The sequence below is a fragment of the Podarcis liolepis genome (assembly GCF_965112155.1).
Source record: "Podarcis liolepis genome assembly, chromosome: 3".
Lineage (NCBI taxonomy): Eukaryota > Metazoa > Chordata > Lepidosauria > Squamata > Lacertidae > Podarcis > Podarcis liolepis.
Window position 1 is genome coordinate 81,896,438 of NC_139557.1, and position 23,400 is coordinate 81,919,837.

Below are 23,400 nucleotides of genomic sequence, written 5' to 3' on the forward strand. Positions count from 1 at the left end.
CACACATTGCTACCTTCAGGAGCATGGGGCTGTTTTAAGGAACATAAGAGGACATCCAGGTGGTGGTTTGTTGGAAATAAAACTGCACCATCCCAAATAATGTGACATGCTGCTTAAAAATATTTTTTTACTAAAACTGAAGCAGAGCATCACCCCTACCCCAATTACATTTCCAAGTGTTTTTCAATTAACTAGCAGGAAGTGCACAGGGCTGCCCAGGTATTTTTAGAAACCAAAAAATACTGTGATTTTTAAATGGCTCATGCAATTTGTGAGTTTGGACCCATGACACCAAAAATCAGGTGAAGTCATATTTTGGTCCAATGGTTGGAACAAAATTGTGCACAGCACCCAAACTGTGGCAGAGACCGCTATCCGCACCTCAGGAACCCTTGTCCTTGAATTTTGTGACAACACCTCAAGAGGCAGAAAACCTAGACCAATAAATGTCACGCCAAAGTCACATTTCAGTCCGCCACCTTGATTCAAAATGGTACCTGCTGTCCAAACAGCGGTATAACCTACTACCTCCCCCCTCAAAAACCCTTGTGCCACGTTTGGCACCCCTATATTGAGAAGTGTACTAACATAGAGAACAAACAAGTGGACAAACGACTTTTCCAAATACTGATCAGTATTCCAACACTAATTATTCTGAATAAGGTATTAGTGCACAAATTTAAAAGTGTATAAACATTCCTGATGGAACAATTCCTCCTATGTCAGTGTGAGAAGAACAGTACAATGGTCAATGGAACTGTCACTCTCCTACCACAGACACAGTACAATGCCTGAAACTGTTTAGAACTGGCAGACCCATAGCTGTTTCCCATCTACTTCCTTCTCAGGACCTATGAGTTACAGCAGGAGTGATTTACACACAGGAAGCTTAGGAACACTTATGTAGAGGTATCAATGATACATAATGACCAGCACATTCTAATGCTCTCATATGCACTGTTACTTATTTTCTTACATTTCTACACCACCTTTCTTCCATCATGGGTCACCCACCCAGGCACTGACCAGATCCTGACCTGCTCAGCTTCAGCAAGGAGACTGCCTCAGGTGCCTTCAGATCATACCCTGGAACTAGATTATTCCCCTCTTGCGGCTGTGTCCAGGGTGGGTCTGGTAAATACATAAGTTGTGCTCTTAATTTGTAGTGACACAAAACAACATATGCTTTAGCACAGTTACAATTATACTGAAACACTACTGTTTTATTTCGTACAATGACTTTATGGTTTGCTGCAACCTAGCCTCTCCCGTTTCTTTTTAACTATCAAAGCAACATCATTTTTCAGTTTACTTATACTTGACTCAAGTTGCTCTCCAAAGTCCTTTAACATGTGTGACTGTCTCTCAGCAAAATGTCGAAGTAGTTGCACATTATCTTCTTCCTGGAAATGAAATACAGAAGCTGCAGTGTGAAAAGGAAAGAATAGCTTACACCAGCAAATGGGCAACTTAACTCAGCAAGGAAGAGCACACCCAAGCTACAGTAAATCCTAAGGGGGGGGGGGTGAAGTATGAAGGCAGCTCTACAGCTTTATTCAAAAGCTCTTCTAGTCTTGACAATGGAAGTGAAAGCAGAGGCACACTCTGCATTCCTATGTCCCAGTTTCAGCCTTCGTAAATAAACCCTCTCACTGGACACAAGGTGCATGTGCCCTGCAATATAATACATTTACAAGTCTGGAAAACATTAAGTACTTCATTATTTGGCTGCTAGGTGTGAAGAACACTCGGGCATTCTTAGAGCTGTAGAATTTAGAGAGCAGTAAAAGAGGAAAGTTACAGTCCTGGGAGGGTTTTCTCCTGGTTCACTGTAGATGTTTTCAAAAGGATTGTACTGATTATTAATTTTTTGGAAAAAAATTAAGGATAGATTCAGCCTTTCTTTTTAAGAATCAGTTAAGATATATATACCGGAGCTCTGCAGTGCTTTATTTTCAAAAACTGGCCTCTGATCACATTCATATTCTGGTAGAAGGCTTTGAGGGCTTTAGCAAATTCTGCATCGCAGCTCATCCGAGAATTGCAAACTGGGTGAGAATCTTTTGACGCTGATTGAGTTACCTTAGCAGCTTGAGGTTTTGTAGGAGATTTTAAGATCTTACCTAAAACAGGAAGATGTGAAGATTAGTATCAACAGACAGAAGGAAAGAACCACTTACGGCCAGAATTTTGGTGTTCTTGCTGCCCCCCTCCAGCAATCTCGACAAAAAGTTATGTGAAAGCTAAATGCTCCATACTCAATGGTGCTGAGATTCCTGGCTTTTACTTGCGGCTCTATTCTCATCTTCACTTCCTCTTAAAACTTTTTTTAATTTGAATTTACTAGCAGACTTTGGCAGTGGGGCAAGGCCAACTTCCTGTCCTGAGTTTCAATCAACAGATGTAAAAAATAATAATCCTGTTTTTGATTACTTATAACAACCAGAGCATCTTGCACAACACATGTAAAACATTTTTACATAGATAAACAAAATTTGCATTAATGTGCATTGATGTGAGACCTTGAGGTGGGCCACTACTACAATAAATCAAGCATGATAAATCTCATCTGAAACATGCCAGCTGTCACCTGTCCCAAAATGTATTAAAGTAAATATGAGCAGTTAATGCTCTATGGCTGCAATTCTATGGCCCTGGGAGGGCATGCAAGAGGACATAGTGTACACTGGTACTCCCTTCTCCGGCATAAGGGAGGGGAACCTCCCTTCCTGCCACCAAGGAAACCTCCAACACCCTGAGCCTACCAGCATTGGAGCTCTGACATCTGTAGGCCCAGTAGCGAGCATGTCACAGGGAGAGGAAGAACCAGGTAATGGCTTGAATTTGAAGGCTCCAAAGCTGCCTCAGCCACCTGACATATCTCCAAACCAGAAAGACGCTTAAACTAGCTTAGGAGCTGATGTAAATATCTCTCCCTTGTATTTCCTTCCTATTAGAACCAAACTATAGCTTGGTTTATAGCTTATAGTTTAAAAACAAACTATAAAATTGTTGAGGGAATATAAGAATGCTCCTCCGTCCTCAGTTCGACCCAGTGGGTCTCAGGGTATGGAATTAAACAGCCTTCAGTTCCCCCTCCGCCCCCCCCCCTCAGGATTGCAGCCGAAGAGGGTCAAATTCAACATAATTAAAGCAGAAGTAAAAGGGGTCGTGTGGCGCTGTGATCTAAACCACTGAGCCTAGGGCTTGCCGATCGAAAGGTCAGCGGTTCAAATCCCCGTGACAGGGTGAGCTGTTACTTGGTCCCAGCTCCTGCCAACCTAGCAGTTCGAAAGCACGTCAAAGTGCAAGTAGATAAATAGGTGCCACTCCAGCGGGAAGGTAAACAGTGTTTCCATGCACTGCTCTGGTTTCGCCAGAAGTGGCTTAGTCATGCTAGCCACATGACCCAGAAAAACTGTCTGTGGACAAACGTTGGCTCCCTCGGCCAGTAAAGTGAGATGAGCGCCGCAACCTTTTTAAAAGGGGCCAGGTGCTTACTTTTATGGGTTTCCGTCTCGCACGCTTTCAATTTATCCTTCAGAAGTACATTTTCTTCCCTTAGAGCTCTGTTAATGTCTCTAAGCAGTTCAGTCTCTTGCTCTAGTTTTAACAGCTTTTGGTAAAGTTCAGCAATCTGGTTTTCTGTGTCCTAAAAATAGAAGAAATTCTTATCACAAATAAGTGTGTACATGTGCAATAATTCATATGGAAATGGTATTGGTTTCATGGCACATTTGGCCATCATATGGCTGCATAGCCTCCAGCTGTCCCCATGTACAAGGAAAGCCCCTATTGCCTTGAATTTGTCCCTAGTAAATAGTTATCAGTTTTTTGTCCCTAAGTTTGTTTCTGGGGTTTTTTAGATCTTTTTCCATTCTCAACGGCAGGGGGAAAGCAATTCATGTTAGCAGCAAAAAACAAACAAAAAAAAAAAAAACACCTGCCATATAAGCTACATGAAATTGGGACACTGCTTGGTTATGATCTTTGACCACATGCAAGAATACCAAAAATACACTTACGTACCAGACTGGTGTGTCTCAGAACCTCAGCTCTGGGATTATCAATGATAATAGAGCTCTCCCTTGTTAATGCCATGTCTTGCCGAGAGGAATCCAGTTGCGCACATCCTTCTGTATTATTGGGAAGATATTGCCATTATAGATTATACCCCCCACATTCCCATTCTATATCACTTTAAACATTGATAACAAAGAACAGCATGTTCCTAGTAAGAGCTTCATCAGCCCCCCTTAATTATCCCTCTTTCCCCTAAAGCTACCTTATTCTGCTGCTTCAGGTGTCTGCTGCCACTCCACTCCTGTCTAACATGTGCCATTATGATACTGCACATGCAAGGTATCCTAGGGAAACAAGGGTGATGGACAGGCGCCAGCATCTCCTGGGAGAACAAGTGCACTAGACTAGTCATTGGTCCTAGGTGGGGTTAGAGTGTGGCTGCTGAGTAATGTAATTAACTTTAAATGTAAGACAGGTCAAAGCCTTGTAGCTGTCGTGGTCTCACAATGAACAAGCAGAACAAGCCAGCAAGAGTTCAAAATGTTTTGTGTCAATAGTTCAAAGTGTAAAGAAGAGCCAGGAGGATTTAAACTCAAGGTCTACCTAGCATCTCGCATAACTGAGCACTCTTTATTCTATCATAAAGGGCCCAACCACACAGAATCAAGGTACAGTGGTACCTCGGGTTAAGAACTTAATTCGTTCTGGAGGTCCGTTCTTAACCTGAAACTGTTCTTCACCTGAAGCACCAGTTTAGCTAATGGGGTCTCCCACTGCCGCTGCAGCATGATTTCTGTTCTCACCCTGAAGCAAAGTTCTTAACCCGAGGTACTATTTCTGGGTTAGCGGAGTCTGTAACCTGAAGCGTATGTAACCTGAAGTGTATGTAACCCAAGGTACCACTGTACAGGGCTAAAAGTCAGCATGACCTACTTGCAGCACCACAAAGCTGTCCAAGCCTTCGATTCAGTTACAACACATACCAGAGATTAATATTAAAAGCAGGGGTGAACTGCCAATCACTTGATGTCAGATGATGTAGTGCTTTGTAGCCTTGATTGTCAGGACTTCAGAATGTAGCATGGGACTGTTTGAAAGCCCTTTTACAAACAGCCCCATACTGCTGTGTAAACATGCAAAAGCTGGAGGTTGAAGGAGAGGTGCAGGGCAGCTTGAAAGACCTTTTGCTTTCACCATGCCATAGTCTGCTGCTTGTAATGCAGAACAGGCAACTAAAAGCACAGTGCCTGAGAGCTGAATCAGGCAGGTTTGGTCTGACAAGACAGGAGAGCCAATACACAACAGGGTGATTGGTGAGTAGGGGAATAAAGCTGATAGGCTGTGGCAACAGAGTGGAGGAGAGGAATGGAAATAAATTCTGTAAAGAACTTCATGGGGCAAGGAAAGGGAGTTGGCTGTTGATTACAGCTGATTAAAAACTTCAGGAACATTTCCACACACTGTCTAACAGGAATGGGAAAAAGGAAGCGCCATGAGTTGGGCACCACAAAGATTTTTGGGATAGTAGGTAGAGCGACAGGAGATGGTGGAAATAGGCAGGGGGAGGAAATGACTCAAGGTATGATGAAACAAAGGTTTGCTTGATTGTCCGTGGGGCAGCTTATGGCTTAATAAACTATTATTGAACTGTGGTTTAATGAGATGTACATGCCATGCCACCACAAGTTGAGTAAGCAAGAGTAAGCAAGCCTAGGCAAGAAGGATCAATCGTTTGACTTTGTACATGGCAACTTTATGTTATCTTTCCAAACAAAAGCCATGCTTTTAGATACAAAGTACTGAACATAAAGGTGTATACATAGCTTTATCAAGATAAAAAGTCAAAAGCATACCTTGAAGCCCCCACAAGTCAACAATTAGAGCATTTTTCTGCAAATAGTTCAAAAAATCATGGGACATATTAAGGGTTGAAAAATTTACTAGCTCTTCTATCTTCGGGTTCACATTTTTCCAAACAGGCTTTGTGTATAATGAGCATGGGAGATCATAAAATTTATATCTAAAATAGTAAAACAAACGAAGACCCAATTAAAAACTAATGTCTGTGTCCAAAGAGATCAACTGCTTGAAATAACAGAAATATGACAATTTTGAAGCAACATTTCAAGGTTAGATTTTCCTTCCTACTTATTAATTTTAAAAAATTGTCTTGCATGCCCAATAAATTTCATGAAATGGTTTCTTAATTTCTTTATGGCAGTCATTTTTAATACTGTTTTTCGGCCAAAAATGTCACAATTTCCAAAAATACATTTCCCTTGATTAGAACCCAGTTCTAATCTTGACTACTTGACCTAACAGGCATTGGCGTCCACTGGACACAGTTTATTAGGAAGTTCTTCTGAACAAGCTTCATTAAAATCAGGGATGGGGAACCTGTGGCCCCTCTAGATAATGATGGACTCCAGCTCCCATCATCCCTGGCCACTGCATATGATGGCTAGTGCTGATGAGAATTAGAGTCCATTAACATCTGGAGGACATCCTATTGCCTACTCCTGGTTTACAGTGCTGTGCAATACTAGGAGTTGAAAAAAGCACAGGCTGACCCTGCAACAACCCATGGAGTTGCCGTGGAGATCATTATAATCTATTATTTATAAAGCTAAATTATTTACTAAATCAGCAACAACAGGAAAGAGACCAGCAAGTCAAGAATGGATTTAAGTGCATAACTGAAGAAATTCAGATACCCAACATTATCTGAAAAGATTGCTATCTTGGTAAAGTTTACATGCAAAAGAAAACTCAGTTGTGAAATTGTTATTCACTCCGAAGAGCCAAACTGAGAATATTTCACAGGAAGCTTTAAACTAACAATACCCAATCTGAATCCCTCTCTGTGCCACTTCTTTTATCCATTTGACTCCAAGGCATTGTAAAATGTGAATTTGGAAATCAATTCTTTTGCCCAGCAATTCCAAAGGATCAATGACCATATCGTCCTCTCCAAAGGCTCTATTTAAAAATAAAATGGGGAAAATGGGAATTAATATGCAAGATGGTAGTGACTTTGATCTTATTTGGATGTAACTCTAAACCAGCACTGCGCTCTGGACTATAGAGCTAGTTAGGTCCAGCAAGGGTCCCAATCTAACTTGCAATACAGTTTCTCCCCAAACCAGACCCATTCCTCCCACATCTGATGTCATACATGTCATCGGATGTGGGGCATGTAAAGATCATATTGGAACTTAAAGTATACCTTGAATTAATCAGCTGATTAGTGCTGCCCAAGCCCCACTGATATCAGTGATGCTACAGAGTTGCTGCACAGCCAATTGGGTTTGCTCTCAGCTTGTCAGCTGATCAAGTCCAAGGCTAGTTTATAGACCAACAAAGTCACAAGGTAAGAGATGGCAAACCTGTGGCCTTCCAGATGTTATTGGGCCCTATCTCCCATCAGCCTTAGCCAGCATGGCTGATTGTCAGGGATTATGGGAGTTGCTCCAACAGCATTTTGAGGGCCCTATCCCTGGACAAGGTTAAAACTGATCTAAGTATGACCCTGCTCTATGGCTTGGAGTTGAAAAATGCTGCACAGATGTCAGAGGCAGGACTTTGTTGGTGATAGTCTTGCACTTGTGGGTCTCATTCTTTGTGGAAATCCTTATGGCTCCATGTTATTAGCTTTGTTTAAAATAGATTTTGTATTTCAATCTGCAACTTATTCATTGCCATTTTGGATCAACTTCTACAGTTTAATGGGTGAATGTTTTAAACAGATGGTTTTATTTGTTTTATTTCACAACTGTGCACCACTCTGTGAGGACTATTATGCCCAGAATAGTGGTTTAGAAGTATTTATAAACAAATGTATAATAAATTTATACCTAGTCAGACTTTAAATGTTCTCTGTCGGTTAGAATTTTTATCTGTAAGCTTCAGAAGAGGCAGTAAGAAACAGGGTTGTCAAGTTTCTGCCTCCAAGTTATTAAATGTACAGTGGTACCTTGGGTTAAGTACTTAATTCGTTCTGGAGGTCCATTCTTAACCTGAAACTGCTCTTAACCTGAAGCACCACTTTAGCTAATGGGGCCTCCCGCTGCCGCCGCGCCACCAGAGCACAGTTTCTGTTCTCATCCTGAAGCAAAGTTCTTAACCTGAAGCACTATTTCTGGGTTAGCAGAGTCTGTAACCTGAAGCGTATGTAACCTGAAGCATATGTAACCCGAGGTACCACTGTATAGGCATGTTTCCTAGGTAGTAGGAAAGATACAGCCCCCCTGTCTTCTGCCCATTGCTCCATCAGCCTCTGCCCATCCTAAAGTCGTGTCTGTTGTGCAACAAATGGGAGAGGAAAATAAGCAATGGGGCTGGCAAATCAGTGAGGGAAGGGGAAGGCACAGCAGCTGCATAATTTCTTGTTGCATCATAGCTTTTAAAGCAGGCGTGGCTGACCTATGCCCCTCCAAGTGTTATTGGACTCCATCAGACCATGGCCAATAGTAGAGGATGATGGGAGTTGTAGTCCAACAACGCCTAAAAACCCACAGGTTACCAACCCCCGTTTTAAAGCTACAGGCATAAATCTTCAAGTTAAGCCCAAGTAACAAACAGCAGGCGCTCACCTGCCATTTGGAGAGCATGGAATGATATTGATAAGTATGATGGCTTCCTCCATTCCTTCAGAATTCAGGAGTTCTGTTTGTTCCTCAAGTTTCATGCAATAAGCAAGGGACTGGAGCCAGATGTGAGCAGATCCTAAATGGATTACTTCCACGGGATCCCAGAATGGATCGCTTTCTTTGTCAACCTGCACATCTTCTCCATCTAAGAAACGCTGATAGAGCTCTTCCATTAAAAACTTTCTGTTGATGAACTTGGGTTTTGACCAAACCCATATCTAGAGAAATGAGGTAACTTGAATTATTCTAATCATAAGGTTCATACTGTAAAAACTAAGTTGTATTTCCAAAAAGCTGACTTATGGGCTGCACATGTCTTGAACAAAGAATACACAGAGAAGGGGACAAACCTGGGAGACTGGGGCTTTGGCACCAGAACCAGCAGCCTCCCTTGTCAAACTGGAACCAGCCATTGAGACAGTAGCAGGGAGGACTTTGGATGGGCAGGGAAAGCCCAGCTGGTGTAAAATAGAGTAACCTGTGAAGTGCGCACCATAGTCTTTCTCAATACAACTTGCCATGACTAATAGTTGAGACTACTTTACCTGGTTTGTAACTTTGTGCGCCACTTTAACTATGATCTCCTTTTGCAGATCATAGCCTCTAGAGTCAGAGGAAGCCAAATTTTTCACTTTCAGTTCCAAAATTAGGTCCTGTTAAAAAAAAAAAAGAAACCACACCTTATCAAAAAAGTTTTTTTCTGTAGCTGACTAGCTTTCAATTTAGAAAGCTAAAATAGAGAAATGTCTCAAGAATCATTAAAATTGGGTATATATGCAAAACACTATAATGCAAATTCCTTTTTAATGGTATAAGAGGTAAATGACATAAACAGTAGGGTGTTACTAGGTAAGACAGATAGATAGATGATAGATAGATAGATGATAGATAGATAGATAGATAGATAGATAGATAGATAGATAGATAGATAGATAGATAAACTCTCTCACAGTTTAAAGAATGGGACTAAATCACAGCAAAGGCAGTTATCTTGCAAAAAAGAAAAAAAGGGAGATGCCAAGTAGTTCTTGTGGTTGCCTTCTCCTGTCTAATAATGTAGTTTTATTTTCTAGGAGAGACAAAATCATAAATTGTGATCTTTCAGATATTTCTGAAATTGGAGAAAAATTCCACCATCTTCCACCAGCAGACTTCCACTATCTCCCCCTCAAAAAAAGAAAAGTAGGCCTCATCCTGCAACACAGTACAACGTAGTACATATTGAACAATGCAGGCAATATAACCCATCAAAGGAATGTAGCTATCCAGATAGCTGCAGCACCGGTATAGGCTGGAGACCCAAACGCAGAGAGACAAAAATAATCAAAGGCACTGGACAAGTTAGTCCAACCCCTGAACACACTTTCGGGAACACATATTGTTAAATGCAGCCCCTCTCTATTGTAAGAGGCATTCACTTTATGTACTCCTTTTGTTTCGCCATGCAGTACAGGGTTGAGAATTAGGCTTGCAAGCTTTATTCTCAGCCCTACAGGAGGAGCCTTTTCTCCTGAAGAAAATAAATTTGTTATTTCCCATAGTTCCATGTGATGATATCTGGTTTGGACAAACAGAATTACCCAACAGGTGTAATCAGTGGACTATCAGGTCTGTTGAACTAACAGGACGACTTTCGCCTGCAGTAAACAATGGCACACGCAAACTTACCTTTCTCAGCTCCACACTCATTTGATTGGCTTCAGCAACCAAAGGCATTAACTTAAGATAATCATGGAACACAGCAAGGACACTGGGATCTGGCTTGCCATTCTTCCTGTTTGCAGCACCTGAGGGGGGGAAAAAAGCACCTTATCATCAAGTCTAGGTAAGAGCAGTTTTCATGGTTATGGCAGAGAAATGACTAGGTTATTGAAATTTCAGCTGCTGTGCAACTGAACAGAAGTTGGACTTGTGCATTGTTGAAACATACAATAATCATGCTAGATGAAGATTGGTTGAAGTCTTGGAACTGTACTAATTGGCAGGGTTTGACTACCCAGAAAAATATGTACATTTATAACACAAAGATACATCACTCTGATTAAAGGAAGCAAAATTTGATGCCTATGATGAAAGCACTAGGTCCCCTTTTGCAGTCATTTTATGCCTCCTCCTATATCTGCAGAACAGTCCATGTGAGCTGGTGACCAACCCGTTAGGAAGTGAGCAAAAACAATGAGAAGTTTAAAATATGAAACTGCATGTGCTTGAAGTATTTTATTTTTTGCTAATTTTATTAAGGGGTGTGTGGGTGTGGGTGGGTGTCATCCACGAAATCTTATACAGTAATAAATGTGTTAGTCTTTAATATATTTCAAGATGTATTCTCGGATACCAGTACTGTCAGAGCTGCTTCCAGATCCTAGCTCACAGAGGATCACGCTAGCCAGCGTTCACTTTATAAAAGTCTTTATTGAGTTACAGTTTCCATTTTCAAGCTGCCGCGTGCAGCTCTACCGTCTTATAAGCTAGACCGGCGAAGCTCCGTCTGAGTCTCCGCCCCCTGTACACCAACTTAATACCCTAGCCTTACTCCACCTTTTCCGCCTGACCGTTCTTCTCTGGGTCCCTCTGCCCCCCGTGGTCTCTTCCTTCCTGGACTCTTCTGACGCTGACCCCCCGGACCCTTCTGTCTCCTTGCGTCGGGCTTTAGGACCTGGCTCCCTTTCCGGGCTGCTTACTGCGCCACCTTCCTGTGCATTTGAACTTGGCGCGCGCGCCCAACCTTCCACTTTCCGCTTGACCGTTTCTTCGCTCCCCGATGGAGGTGTGGCCACTCCTGACTCATGCCCTCCCCCCTGCTGCGAGCTGCCAGAGCTCGATACCTGGCGCCCTTCCTCTCCACTGCGCTCTGTTGGTGACGCTGGCCCCGATTTCCAGCTGCTGCTCTCTGAACCCCCTCTGGACCCTTCTTCCTGGGGTGTCCCCCTAGGCTCCCCCCTTGCTCTGGCCACTGGCGCTCCTTTCTGTGAATCTTCTGATTCACTGGAAAGACTCGGAGATCTCGGGTCGTTGTCATCACTCATCTTTTCTTCGGACTCCTCCCCCTCGCTCTCTGTTTCCTCCCTTGCCCTCGCCTCTGCTCCTGAACCCCTGACAAGTACTTTATTTCTTGCATTCCTTTTTGGGGGGAGGTAGGGGGTGCCTTCTTTTGGGAACTGCACTAGGGGCCCCAACCACCTTAATCCAGATTTGTTCATAGCATATTAATTTAGCACCATGTTTAATTTGTGTTGGGATTAATATGTGAAACATACCTTTCAATCAAGTTATCAGGGTAGGTAGCTTACCATGAAATATTAAGGTGTAATAAAATAACAAATAAGCCAGGAGCAACAAATCTAGAAAATCAACATGAAAACTAATATATTATAGTGCTTACCAAGTTTATCTACACTGAAACCTTCTGCTGCTGCCAACTCTGATTGAATGAAATCATAATCGTATCTGGTCAGGTCCTCGCTGGTGCGATCTGAAGGTGGTCCAATGTAGAGATATGCACTATTTGACCCCAAAATAATACGGTCCTGAGGGATTGAGTATACAGGGCTTGCTGAAAGCCTTTCTACTGCACAATTGGTTGTTAAGCATTATATTTAATTATATTTTCAGAGCCTGAAAGCTGTCTTCAGAAACCTGGTCTTTACACAGCAAGAGTTAGTATAATAACTAAGAAACTGAGCTATATACACAGTACACCGAAGCATGGGGAAACGGTTAACAAACAAAGAACTTACCAGATGCTGCAGTTTAGTTTTCACAGCAATGGGGACACCATTAACAATGACTTTACACTTATCCCGAGGTGTTATAGTAACTTTACCGTCAGCATTTGTGAATGTTGCATGCTTATCCAAAATGCTGAAAGACAGTTGTAAAGCAAGCTATTCAAGATCGTGACAGACATCTTTCACCGCACCACCAGAGTAAAATTAGCACTGCTTCATTTCTAGTGAAAATAGGGAAGGAGTAGTAAGGCACCATTTGGAATAAGACGCAAGGAGAAGTGGGTGGGAAGGGTCTCAAGCTCAGGGTCCAGATGCCTTCCAAGACACAGGTCCTAAGCTGGATCCTTCATTATCCCCAATGAAAAGATCTCAAGGTTCATTAAAAAATCTGCCTAAAACCTTGGAGAGCCCCTACCATATGGAACAAACAATTAAATGGGTTAGATAGACAAGTGGTTATTAATGTTATTATATACAGTGGTGCCTCGCAAGACAAAAATAATCCGTTCCGCGAGTCTCTTTGTCTAGCGGTTTTTTTGTCTTGCGAAGCAACCCTATTAGCGGCTTAGCGGCTTAGCGCTATTAGCGGCTTAGCGGCTATTAAAGGCTTAGCAGCTTAGCAGCTAAAAGGCTATTAGCGGCTTAGCAGCTTAGTAAAAGGGGGGAGCGAAAAAAATGGCAAGACTCGCAAGACTTTTTCGTCTTGCGAAGCAAGCCCATAGGGAAATTCGTCCTGCGAAGCAACGCAAAAACAGAAAACCCTTTCGTCTAGCGGGTTTTTCGTCTTGCGAGGCATTCGTCTTGCGGGGCACCACTGTATTTTAATGCTAAAGTAGGCATTAAATAGGTGTAAAACCCCAGTTACAATAAGCAGAGGAAATGAGGTCCCTTGTGTATTTGAGGCTGCATTCAAGTTTGTTTGGCATTCCCACTTCTCAACCACGTAAACACAGTGGGTTATATGACCCTCACTTACAGAAAAGGCCAAATGATCCAAGACAAACTAAGAGAAAGCAATAAATTAAACCCACATCAAAGTTTTGAATGAAATATCTTGCAATGCTAGACAGAGCCTTAGTGACAGAGACAGATAATAACTTTAGTAAGCATCATCTAGCACAGGGGTCAGCAACCTTTTTCAGCCGTGGGCCAGTCCACCGTCCCTCAGACCATGTGGTGGGCCAGACTATATTTTGAAGGAAAAAAAGAATGAATTCCTATGCCCCACAAATAACCCAGAGATGTATTTTAAATAAAAGGACACATGTAAAAACACGCTGATTCTCGGACCATCCATGGGCCAGATTGAGAAGGCAGTTGGGCCTTAGGTTTGTTAGGATTTTTATCTCACTAGCTGCTCAGCAAGTAGCACTATGGTTGTTTATATCATGTGAGTGTCTGAGAGCGTGAGACAGGAAGTCTCATTACTGTTGGAGTACTGAGAGAAGTTACTTTCACTTCTGTTTGAGATGTTCTGTACTGCTGCTGAGAGAGAGCAGACATGCTGATGGAGTCTCTGTATATAGACCGTTGAATAAAGTAGTTTTAAGGCTACGATTGTTTCTTTCTTCTGCAATGAGATACCAGAAGATGAGCATGCTCCTCTCAGGAGGGAGGGGTCGCTTATCTCTCTGGACTGAGGAAGATTTACAGCCAGAGGGTGACCACCGGAGAGACGCCCCCGTGTCTTGGGAAGGTGGCGGCCTTCCCGGCGTTTTTCCAACAAGGTTGCCTACCCCAATCTAGTAGCATATTTATTGTTTCTATCTCCCTCCCAACTAATTATAATCAAAACCAAAAAAAGTTACCACACTGTTGATGAAATTTCCTGTAGAAAGGAATAAGCTCGTCTACATACCCTAAACCTCGAAGAGTTATTGCATTTGAGGATGATTGACCAACATCTGAAGAACCTGAAATAAAACGTTTCCTGTGTAAACTTTGCTTTGGAAAACTGTGGTGAACATCTTTTTTACGGTGTATATAAACACGATTCCCTGTGAAATGCTAAAGACAAGAACAATCTGGGTGGCTATCAGTGAGCTTATTTGGGAGATATAATTGCAGTTGGTTAATTTACAAAAAGAAAAAGCTTTATCAATATGCTAGACAATAAACTAGAATAAGGTATACATTTAAAAGCATGCGTAACTGAAATTGTACATTTTATTTTAAGCATTTGTATGCTGTTCCACAACTCAATATTCTGTGGGTAAGCAAATACACTGCCCTATTGAATTACCCTTTCCTCCCTTCCATCTTGTCTCCCCAGGGGTAAGAGTTTTGTTTGCAACCTCCTTGGAAAAAGACTCACTTGTTTTGGTTACATTACTCAGATGTGTAATAATATAAAATGGATCACCCACCTGAGCAACACACATTTAGCACTTAAACAAAATAATACCGTCTTGAATGAAATATTTGAGAACGCCCGAAAGCTGAGGGTCTTCGTTTATATTCACAAGATAAGGACATGTCTCCATCATCCATCTTTCCTGTGGAATTAATTAAACCTTATTTCAGCACACTCTTCCCACTAAATGACAGCCAACAACATATGTGACACGTGGCTTCCAAATAACTAGTCTCTTCTTTCCAGAGACTGCACCTGCTATCATAAACAAGGCTAGCAATTCTTCCTCTGACGAAAAATCTAGCTCTTTAATAAAAATGCTCAAGGTTAAATGTAAGAATAGGTAAGAATTCATACAGGACATAGCATCTGTGTGGCTATCTGTAACCATAGGATGCAAGAGTTCCTGGACACCTACCCCCCCCCCCCCGGTCATTCTGTCACATATGTTTCTCAAGTTTAGATAGTAATTGCATGGACTCCTTGTTCCTATATTTTTGGTTCCTGATAACTGACCACACTGCCCCATGACCAAATACATGTTTCTGTAGCCATTAGCAACATAGAAGCCTTTTTCGCAATTGCTCTTTCCCATACGCCTGCATGCGTTTTTAATTTGTTGCACCCATATGAAGTGACCTGGCCCCTGCAATCATCATCTGAGGCCTGTTTTCATGTGCCCTCTCCACGACAGGAGAAAGGAGGAAATCAGGTGGTGGCTACTTGTTGGTGGAATGCTCTCCCTAGGGAGGCTTGCCTGGAGACATCATTCGATATCTTTAGGTGCCAGGCAAAAGCTTTCCTCTATATCTAGGCCTTTGGCCTTTAACTATTCATGTTTTTAATGTATTACTTTTCCCTCTTAGTTTTAAAGTATCGATGTGGAGTTTCTTCTGTTTGTTTGTTTGTTTGTTTGTTTGTTTGTTTGTAAGTCACTTTGGATTACCCTGGGCAGGATACAGAGACTAACAAATTAAATTAATAATATTAATAATAATCATCCTTCAACACTAGTTCTACAGAACGATATTTTCTGAGCACACACACTGCAACATTTTATACCCAATAAAATGTGACACATTCCAATATTTATAATCATTATAATGAATGATTTTAGAGTGCTGTGTTGTGTTGTACTGTTGTACTGTTTTATTGTTGTTAGCCGCCCTGAGCCCGGCTTCGGCTGGGGAGGGCGGGATATAATAATAATAATAATAATAATAATAATAATAATAATAATAATAATTATTATTATTATTATTATTATTATTATTATTATTATTTGCTGCTGTGGTGGCTGCTATAAGAAGCATAGCTCAATCTTATTAGTATATCAGCCACTGCTCACCACAATCCAATAAGTTCTTCAAGTGGAAGGCACCAACCTGTATTGTAGTACCTTACTCCACCAGCAAGAGCTCTCTCACTCATTTCAATAAGAAACGACGGGCTGCCCTCTCCCTTGAAATTAATGGGGAAGCCTGCCTGCAGAAGTCTCCCAAGTACATGGTATATAGTCATGCTAATTAGGTACATATTGTTTTAAAAACATTCAGAAGAGGATGGCCTTTCTGAACCACATCAAACGAACATTTTGGGCACAGCTTTCCAAACTGTGCATTGCGACACATTAGTGTGTAGGCTGGAATGTGTTGCGCAAACACTCCCCGGTCTCCTCCCAGAGCTGGAAAGGGGTTAGTTTAACCTCTGGTTTGCTAGTAAAAATGATTTACTGTGTCACAAAATGATGCATGTCTAAAAAGTGTGTCACCAACATGAGAAGTTTGGAAAGCTCTGTTTTGGGGTGTATGCACACCATACATTTAAAGTACACAGCTTCCGTCAAAGAATCCTGGGAATTGTAATTTGCCTCTCAGTGCCATAGTTCCCAGCACCCTTAACAAACTACAGTTCTCAGGATTCTTTGGGAGAAAAAACAGAATTTAACTGTATGGTCCAGCACTTTGCTCCAACAATTGCTACTTTAAAAACACGGGAAAGCTCTCAAGCTGAGGATTGATGGAGATGGACATCCAGTGTCCAGATGTCCTGACCTGGGTTACTGCAGCATATTGCTGCTCCCATTCTTTCCGGGCTTCTTCCAGACGATATTCCCAGGTAGCCTGAATGGCTTGAATCCGCAGCTCATTTTCAGCTAGCAAGCAGCGAAGCTCTTCTGGAAAGAATAAACAAAACTAAACTAATTACGGATGCAATATGAAAACAATAATAAAAATCCAATTTATAAACAGCGTTCACTCTTTCTCTCTCCAAATGAATTCTGTGGTACCTTCATTAAGCCACCCTGAAATAGCAGGCTTGAAATACTCAGATATTTATGATTCTTATATATTCCGTAACTGAAACAAACAGTTCTTAAGCACTAGTGAAATATTTATAGCTAGGAACTTTAGCCATACAGTATGTTCAAGTGCTTCTATCCTACCAGAAAAACTGATGAAAGGTTTCTGGATCTATTTTACTACCCCTAATTTATGCATATTGGAGATCCTTGAAGAAACTTTGGCTCACATTACCTATGTCACGTGGTAGGCACTGCATTACAAATGTTGTCTACTTATAAGGTCAGGTATAGAGTATTTTATATAGTATTTCAAGGTCTGCACTGCTTGCAAAAGGAATAATCCTTTTCAGACTGAAGCTCAAGCAGCACCGATCCTGTGAGGTTCAGCGTGTTTTTAGTTATTGGGCGTGGTGGTGATGAGGCCATTTGCTTCAGGCAGTGCATCTGACCGCCTCCCCTCCCCCACCACTGGGCTGCTGCCAGCCTCCCTGGGGGTTTGTCTCTGCTGCCAACCCAGCCCTGTTACCCTCACAGCTGGCGCTGCGCCTTCACCGCCGCTGTTGCGTTGTAGCAGCAGCGCAGGCACAGCGACAGGTGAGGGTACAATGTGCGGTGACAGAACTGGCACCAGCGCAGGCACAATCGTGGGGCAGAAAGGGGGAGGGGACCTGGAACTGCAGGGGGGCATGAGGGGGGCTACATTGAGGTCCACTCACAACCAAGCACTACAGGGAGAGGTGGAATAGCTACCAGACTCATGCTCACAAGCAAGCAGGCTTACTTGGTGTCAGTAGTGTTTTAACGGTGCATTACAGCACTGCTGCTGGGTAAAGCCCGTGAGTGAACCTGCGGGAGAAATGGGGGAGCTGGCAGCTGCAGGAGTGCTGCCACAAGGGTGCAGGCAAGATGCCAACCCCAGTGGGCCCCAAATGCCTCAGCATTTAGCTCTTGCATGTGAGTGACCTGTTTCCAAGGCAGGTATAACACACCTAGCTCCGTTCGCCTTAATACACTCCCGATAGGCTCATTCCCTTAAAAACAATGGGTTGGATTCCAAGGACCAATACAGCCCTCTCCACCACCTCCCTGAAACCTGCTCCTGAGGGGCTAGGTGACCTCCTGAAATAGATGGTAGGTCCTCTGTGGGGCTGTAGTTGGAGGGCAGGGTGGGGGAGTGTGCTAAAGAGAGTGTGCTTAAGCTAGACGCCTCAGAACTCAAGCCTCACCACTTTGTGTAAGTCTCTCAGAAAAGGAAAACAGTAGAAAAGACAGCAGAATGGTAACACGAGGTTTTCTAATACAATAATTGTTGTTTCTTCCTCTACTTACTTGTTTCATCTGCTACCGTTTTACCAGAGTTTCCAAGGCCTGACAATCTGGACAATAGATGACAATTTTCTGCCTTCAGCTCATTTATCAGTTTTGCAGTTGGACCTGCATTTATCACAGCTTTGTTCTTTATCTTTTTGGTTCTTTCAGATTAAAAAAAAAACCGGGGTTGGGGGTTGGGGGACAACGACTATTATTGTGCTGTATAGCAAAAGCAAATAACATAATCAAATGAAACATACCCTCACGAAGCTTCAGTGGCAATTTGGAGGATGCAAAAACAATAGTCATGGCAACATGATTTGTTGTGTGCTGTAAGGCCCTTGTTTCCTGCTTGGCAGGGGGTTGGACTCGATGGCCCTTGTGGTCTCTTCCAACTCTATGATTCTATGATTCTCTTGTAAGATAATAAGCAGCCCAGCCCAGTTCTCTTTCTCCAGACAGTGAGAAAAAACACATCCCAGTCTCCCTTAAATTGCTTCCCCTCCTCAACACTCCCTTTTCCCTGGGCTGCAGCAAAGGATTGACATGAGATATAATTAAAGCACAATAATGACTTAATTTCCAGAGGGGTTCCCATGTTACCTTTTGCTGCAAGACTAAGACAAAGTCTTGTGGCAGCTTGAAGACTCACAAATTTATTATGACTTAAGCTTTACTGGAGTATAGTTCACCCCTTCGAATGCACGAAACATTATTATGAGTTGCAGATAAATATACACACAGGATTGAACAAATGCACTTAGAAATAAACGAAATGTAGAAAACTTCAGATGGTAAGAATTAAATTCTTAACAGTGGCCATTCACAAAAAAGTAGTCAATCCCATATAAATCCCCTAAATGTGTTCTAGAAGTTAACTTGGTTTGGAAAAAGGAACAGGACCTCTAATTCAGGAGTATGCATTTAAAACTAACCACAGAGCCTAGGGCTTGCTGATCAGAAGGTTGGCGATTTGAATCCCCATGACGGGGTGAGCTCCCGTTGCTCGGTCCCAGCTCCTGCCCACCTAGCAGTTTGAAAGCATATCAAAGTGCAAGCAGATAAATAGGTACCGCTCCAGCGGGAAGGTAAACGGCATTTCTGTCCGCTGCTCTGGTTCGCCAGAAGTGGCTTAGTCATGCTGGCCACATGACCCGGAAGCTGTCTGTGGACAAATGCCGGCTCCCTCAGCCTATAGCGCAAGATGCACGCCGCAACCCCAGAGTTGTCCGCAACAGGACCTAATGGTCCGGGGTACCTTTACCTAACATTTCTAGGGTGACAACAGTGGATCAGATCTTGAACAGGGTAGTATGTGCCCACACAAATAAATAGCAGCTAATGATTATTTAATTTCTTGCTCTCCTTTGAAATCCATTCCAATCACTTCTCTTACAAGATGTGAAAACAATATACCTCTCAGCATATCGCAAAGTTGACAGCGTCTCCTCATAACACATGTCTGCTGGACTAATAGCTGCAATCTGCAAATATGTTAAAGGACAAGTTTCTTTTCAGTAATTTGTTCTCTACTGTGACTATGACTAATAGAATATGAATTGGTAACTGGCAGACCTCTTAGCCAAATAAACCCCTCTCAGATAAATGTTGATAACAGATTACTGTAAACAAAAAAAAACCCAAAACAAATAGCAAGCCATGCTGCTCCATTGTGGGGGTGCGTGGGTGGAGAACCTCCAAAATAAGAAGTAGAGAAACGTTTTTAGGGACAACCAAACTAGCAAACAAACTTTCTAAAGCAGAAAGACTTTGTGGCTTTAATTTCATGCAAACTTTTGATTTCCTCCCTGTCTCCCCCTGCCCTGTTTTGCTTCACATTCAACTTAATACGGAGTTCTGAAAAACAGGAATGCTTAAGACATTTTTGTGTGACATATGGGCTGGTTATAATTGCCTTACTGCATATTTTGGAGTTTGCATTAATGTTTCCACACAGCACCTGTGTTCCAAGAATGGCTTTGACTGCACATATACAGGAGAAAGCGGTTTCACAAATCACTAATGTAGCCTTCAGTCGTTTTGTATTACAACTCCTATCCTTCCCAGCCAGTATGTGCTGTAGTCCAAAACATCTGGAGCTTTACAGGTTGCTGAAGGCAGCACTAACATGACAAGACACAACAGGCTCTTTACTTCAGATGATATACCTGCCCAGATAACGGCTTAAGAGAATCTGGCTGTGAAATTCTAAATATCTCAGTGATTGAAACTGGGGGTGGGGGAGGATAAGATATGCAAATACAGTTCAGTAGCCAGAGCTGGGGAAATATTTCTCATTCCTAGGTGATGTAATCAGCATCCAACTCCCAAGTAGCCAGTGTCTCAGATTTTTTTCAGTCCTTTTTACTGCACCCAAACAGCAAATAACACAGAATTATGTACACCGTCTCAAATGTGTTTACAGAACAAGAAACACATTTTTATCTTCTAGTGGGGGAAATTGCTATAATTTACTAAATTTACCGGGGGGGGGGGGAAGCTTTACCATAATAGTTCTGCTGTTTCCTCCCAAAGCAGATTGCAATAGTTTTGTTAGAACTGAATCTCTATATGGGACGTGCAACACTTTCTTCCCTACAGCAGCCTCAGCCAGGGCACTAGAAGAACAATAAATGATAGAAGGGAAAGAGAGTGAACAGGAGATTTATTTCTTTAAAATAAATCAGTCATATATCTGAGTACCATATTCACTGAATATGTTGCAAGCTAAAGAGCACAAGAGTTTCTATTTGTTACTGTTACATATGAGAATTAGTCATTTAAGGTCACTAGATGGGATGTGGGCTGATGTTCAGGAAATGCTAAAAAAAAAAGTGGCATAACTTAAAAAGTTTAATATCCCAAATAATACATTAAAATATTTATTTGTCAAAAACATCCCTTAAAGGAAATTAACAGAAAAGTGAGATTCTCTTATCTTTGAAATAAGGGCGTACTACTCAGGGAAGTTTCTAAGTTTGGATTTCTAAGACTGGAAGCTTTGTTTACTACAGTGGTGCCCCGCAAGACGAATGCCTCACAAGACGAAAAACTCGCTAGACGAAAGGGTTTTGCGGTTTTTGAGCTGCTTCACAAAACGAAAAATTCACTAGATGAAAAAACTCGCGGAACGAATTAATTTCGTCTTGCGAGGCACCACTGTATAAGGATTTTTTTAAAAAAATATCATATGTACCTGGTACTTTAAAGACTAATGAGCAAAAAGACAGGAGCCTGCCCTAAGATGCTTATCATCTAATTGAAAGTTACTATTCATGCAATACTCAAGGGATGGTTAGGTCACTTCACAAAATCTATTTTGTACCTGATAACATTTCCCAAGGTGGTCAAACTTAGATTTACACGTGACCCTTCCCTCAGCCTGTCTCCTTCGGATCCTGATGATTTTTGTCTTTCACTTCCAGCCAAGTCTACCAGATTTATAATGGATTGCTTAGTGATGTCTTCTCTAAGAAAAATCTACAAGCAGCAGCATTGGGGAAAGGAGAGAAGGGGAACTTCATCAGTGCAAGTCTTTTAAGTTCTCCTCCTCTCGACCAGCATTTGCAGAGGAGACATTACTACTGGACTCAGCAGATCCAACTACAGTACATGCTTCACAAGTTGATAGGGCTCTAACCAATCAAAGCAAAACTCTGTTGGCTCAAAACAAAATAAGTAGTATCCCAGATTTCAAAACATGCAAAACCAATTCTTGAAATTGCAAACCTAACACAACAGATGTTGCAAACTGTTTAGTGGTTCTAGAATCCCTCTTCCCCCAAGTCATTTCCCCCTGTTGTCAACCATGGCAGGGGCTGGCTTAATGTTATTGCTTAACATCCAAGCCAATGATTTTGACAATGGTGTGCCACAAGCCAAGTCCACAAAATACCAGATAGCAGCTCCACTCTCAGGTCTTGTCCGCCATGTGCTAGAAACTCTTGCCACAGGATCGCTATGCATGACCTATTAAAGCAGTCCTTTGTTTTGATGGTCTACAATATATCCATGGAAATAACACAAACCTCACAAGGAATCCAATTCTTTAAGATCTAACTCTCTGCTTACATTTGGCCACACCTAAAGTGTTTTGTACATACCTGTTTGAACTGAATGGTGATGACCATGTGAGAGCGACTGCTGGTGGCATTCATGCTGGTTGAAGCAGTGGTTCTTATTTTGGTACCTTGTTCCATTAGCCTCTCAATTTGTGCATAACTGTCGCAGGGCACCAGTTTCAAGCCATCCACATAGAAGCCTTGCTGTTGATCTTCCCTTAACTTGAGTCCACCCCGCTTCTTGATTTTAGAGAGCAAGTCTATAACCTTGGATTGCAAACAAGTGTCTTTATTAGAGTATTTTTTTAATTGAAAAGAAGGTGAGTTCCTAACAAGATGTTATATATATATAATTGTGTATATAGTTAGGATTAATTGGCAAAAGAACAGTATATTTCAGAAGTATTTTTTAAAAATACCTGCAGTAATGCCACAAAAACACATCAAATAATCTCATTCATGGACAAAAATAATTGCACCCTTGGTATGTGTAGCTAGAACACAGGCCCATTTCATGGTTTATAAAACAATTGCAACTCTGTAGAACTGACAAGTTGGCAGGAAATATGGATACTCTCAAGGAGTCATGTGATCTGAAGTAAACATGTGCATATACATGAGAAGAAGAAGAAGAAGAAGAAGAAGAAGAAGAAGAGTTTGGATTTGATATCCCGCCTTTCACTCCCCTTCAGGAGTCTCAAAGCGGCTAACATTCTCCTTTCCCTTCCTCCCCCACAACAAACACTCTGTGAGGTGAGTGGGGCTGAGAGACTTCATAGAAGTGTGACTGGCCCAAGGTCACCCAGCAGCTTCATGTGGAGGAGTGGAGACGCGAACCCGGTTTCCCAGATTACGTGAGGTAGCTTTAGGTTAAGCATTTTCTGGTTGCGCTCCGCGGCGACCCGGAAGTAACGGAGCGCGTTACTTCCGGGTTTTGCCACTTGCGCATGCACAGACATTCAAAATTACG

At 42.1% G+C, this 23,400-nt stretch overlaps 1 protein-coding gene across 1 annotated transcript in view; it reads right to left on the bottom strand.

Annotated features, from left to right (window-relative positions):
• Nucleotides 1-1,221: 1,221 nt before the first annotated feature.
• Nucleotides 1,222-23,400, bottom strand: part of LOC310703950 (kinesin-like protein KIF28) — a 29,188-nt gene continuing 7,009 nt past the window's right edge. The window contains exons 5-23 of the mRNA XM_083496811.1: nt 22,473-22,697; nt 21,695-21,849; nt 20,876-20,987; nt 19,786-19,853; nt 18,388-18,530; nt 16,808-16,929; nt 14,805-14,895; nt 14,259-14,313; nt 12,410-12,533; nt 12,055-12,199; nt 10,341-10,459; nt 9,218-9,325; nt 8,616-8,890; nt 6,868-7,002; nt 5,877-6,043; nt 4,030-4,136; nt 3,502-3,652; nt 1,933-2,123; nt 1,222-1,403 (exon numbers count right to left, since the gene is read on the bottom strand). Coding sequence (XP_083352937.1) covers nt 1,242-1,403; nt 1,933-2,123; nt 3,502-3,652; nt 4,030-4,136; nt 5,877-6,043; nt 6,868-7,002; nt 8,616-8,890; nt 9,218-9,325; nt 10,341-10,459; nt 12,055-12,199; nt 12,410-12,533; nt 14,259-14,313; nt 14,805-14,895; nt 16,808-16,929; nt 18,388-18,530; nt 19,786-19,853; nt 20,876-20,987; nt 21,695-21,849; nt 22,473-22,697 — 2,655 coding nt within the window. The 3' untranslated portion in view covers nt 1,222-1,241. The remainder of the gene's footprint in view (nt 1,404-1,932; nt 2,124-3,501; nt 3,653-4,029; nt 4,137-5,876; nt 6,044-6,867; nt 7,003-8,615; nt 8,891-9,217; nt 9,326-10,340; nt 10,460-12,054; nt 12,200-12,409; nt 12,534-14,258; nt 14,314-14,804; nt 14,896-16,807; nt 16,930-18,387; nt 18,531-19,785; nt 19,854-20,875; nt 20,988-21,694; nt 21,850-22,472; nt 22,698-23,400) is intronic.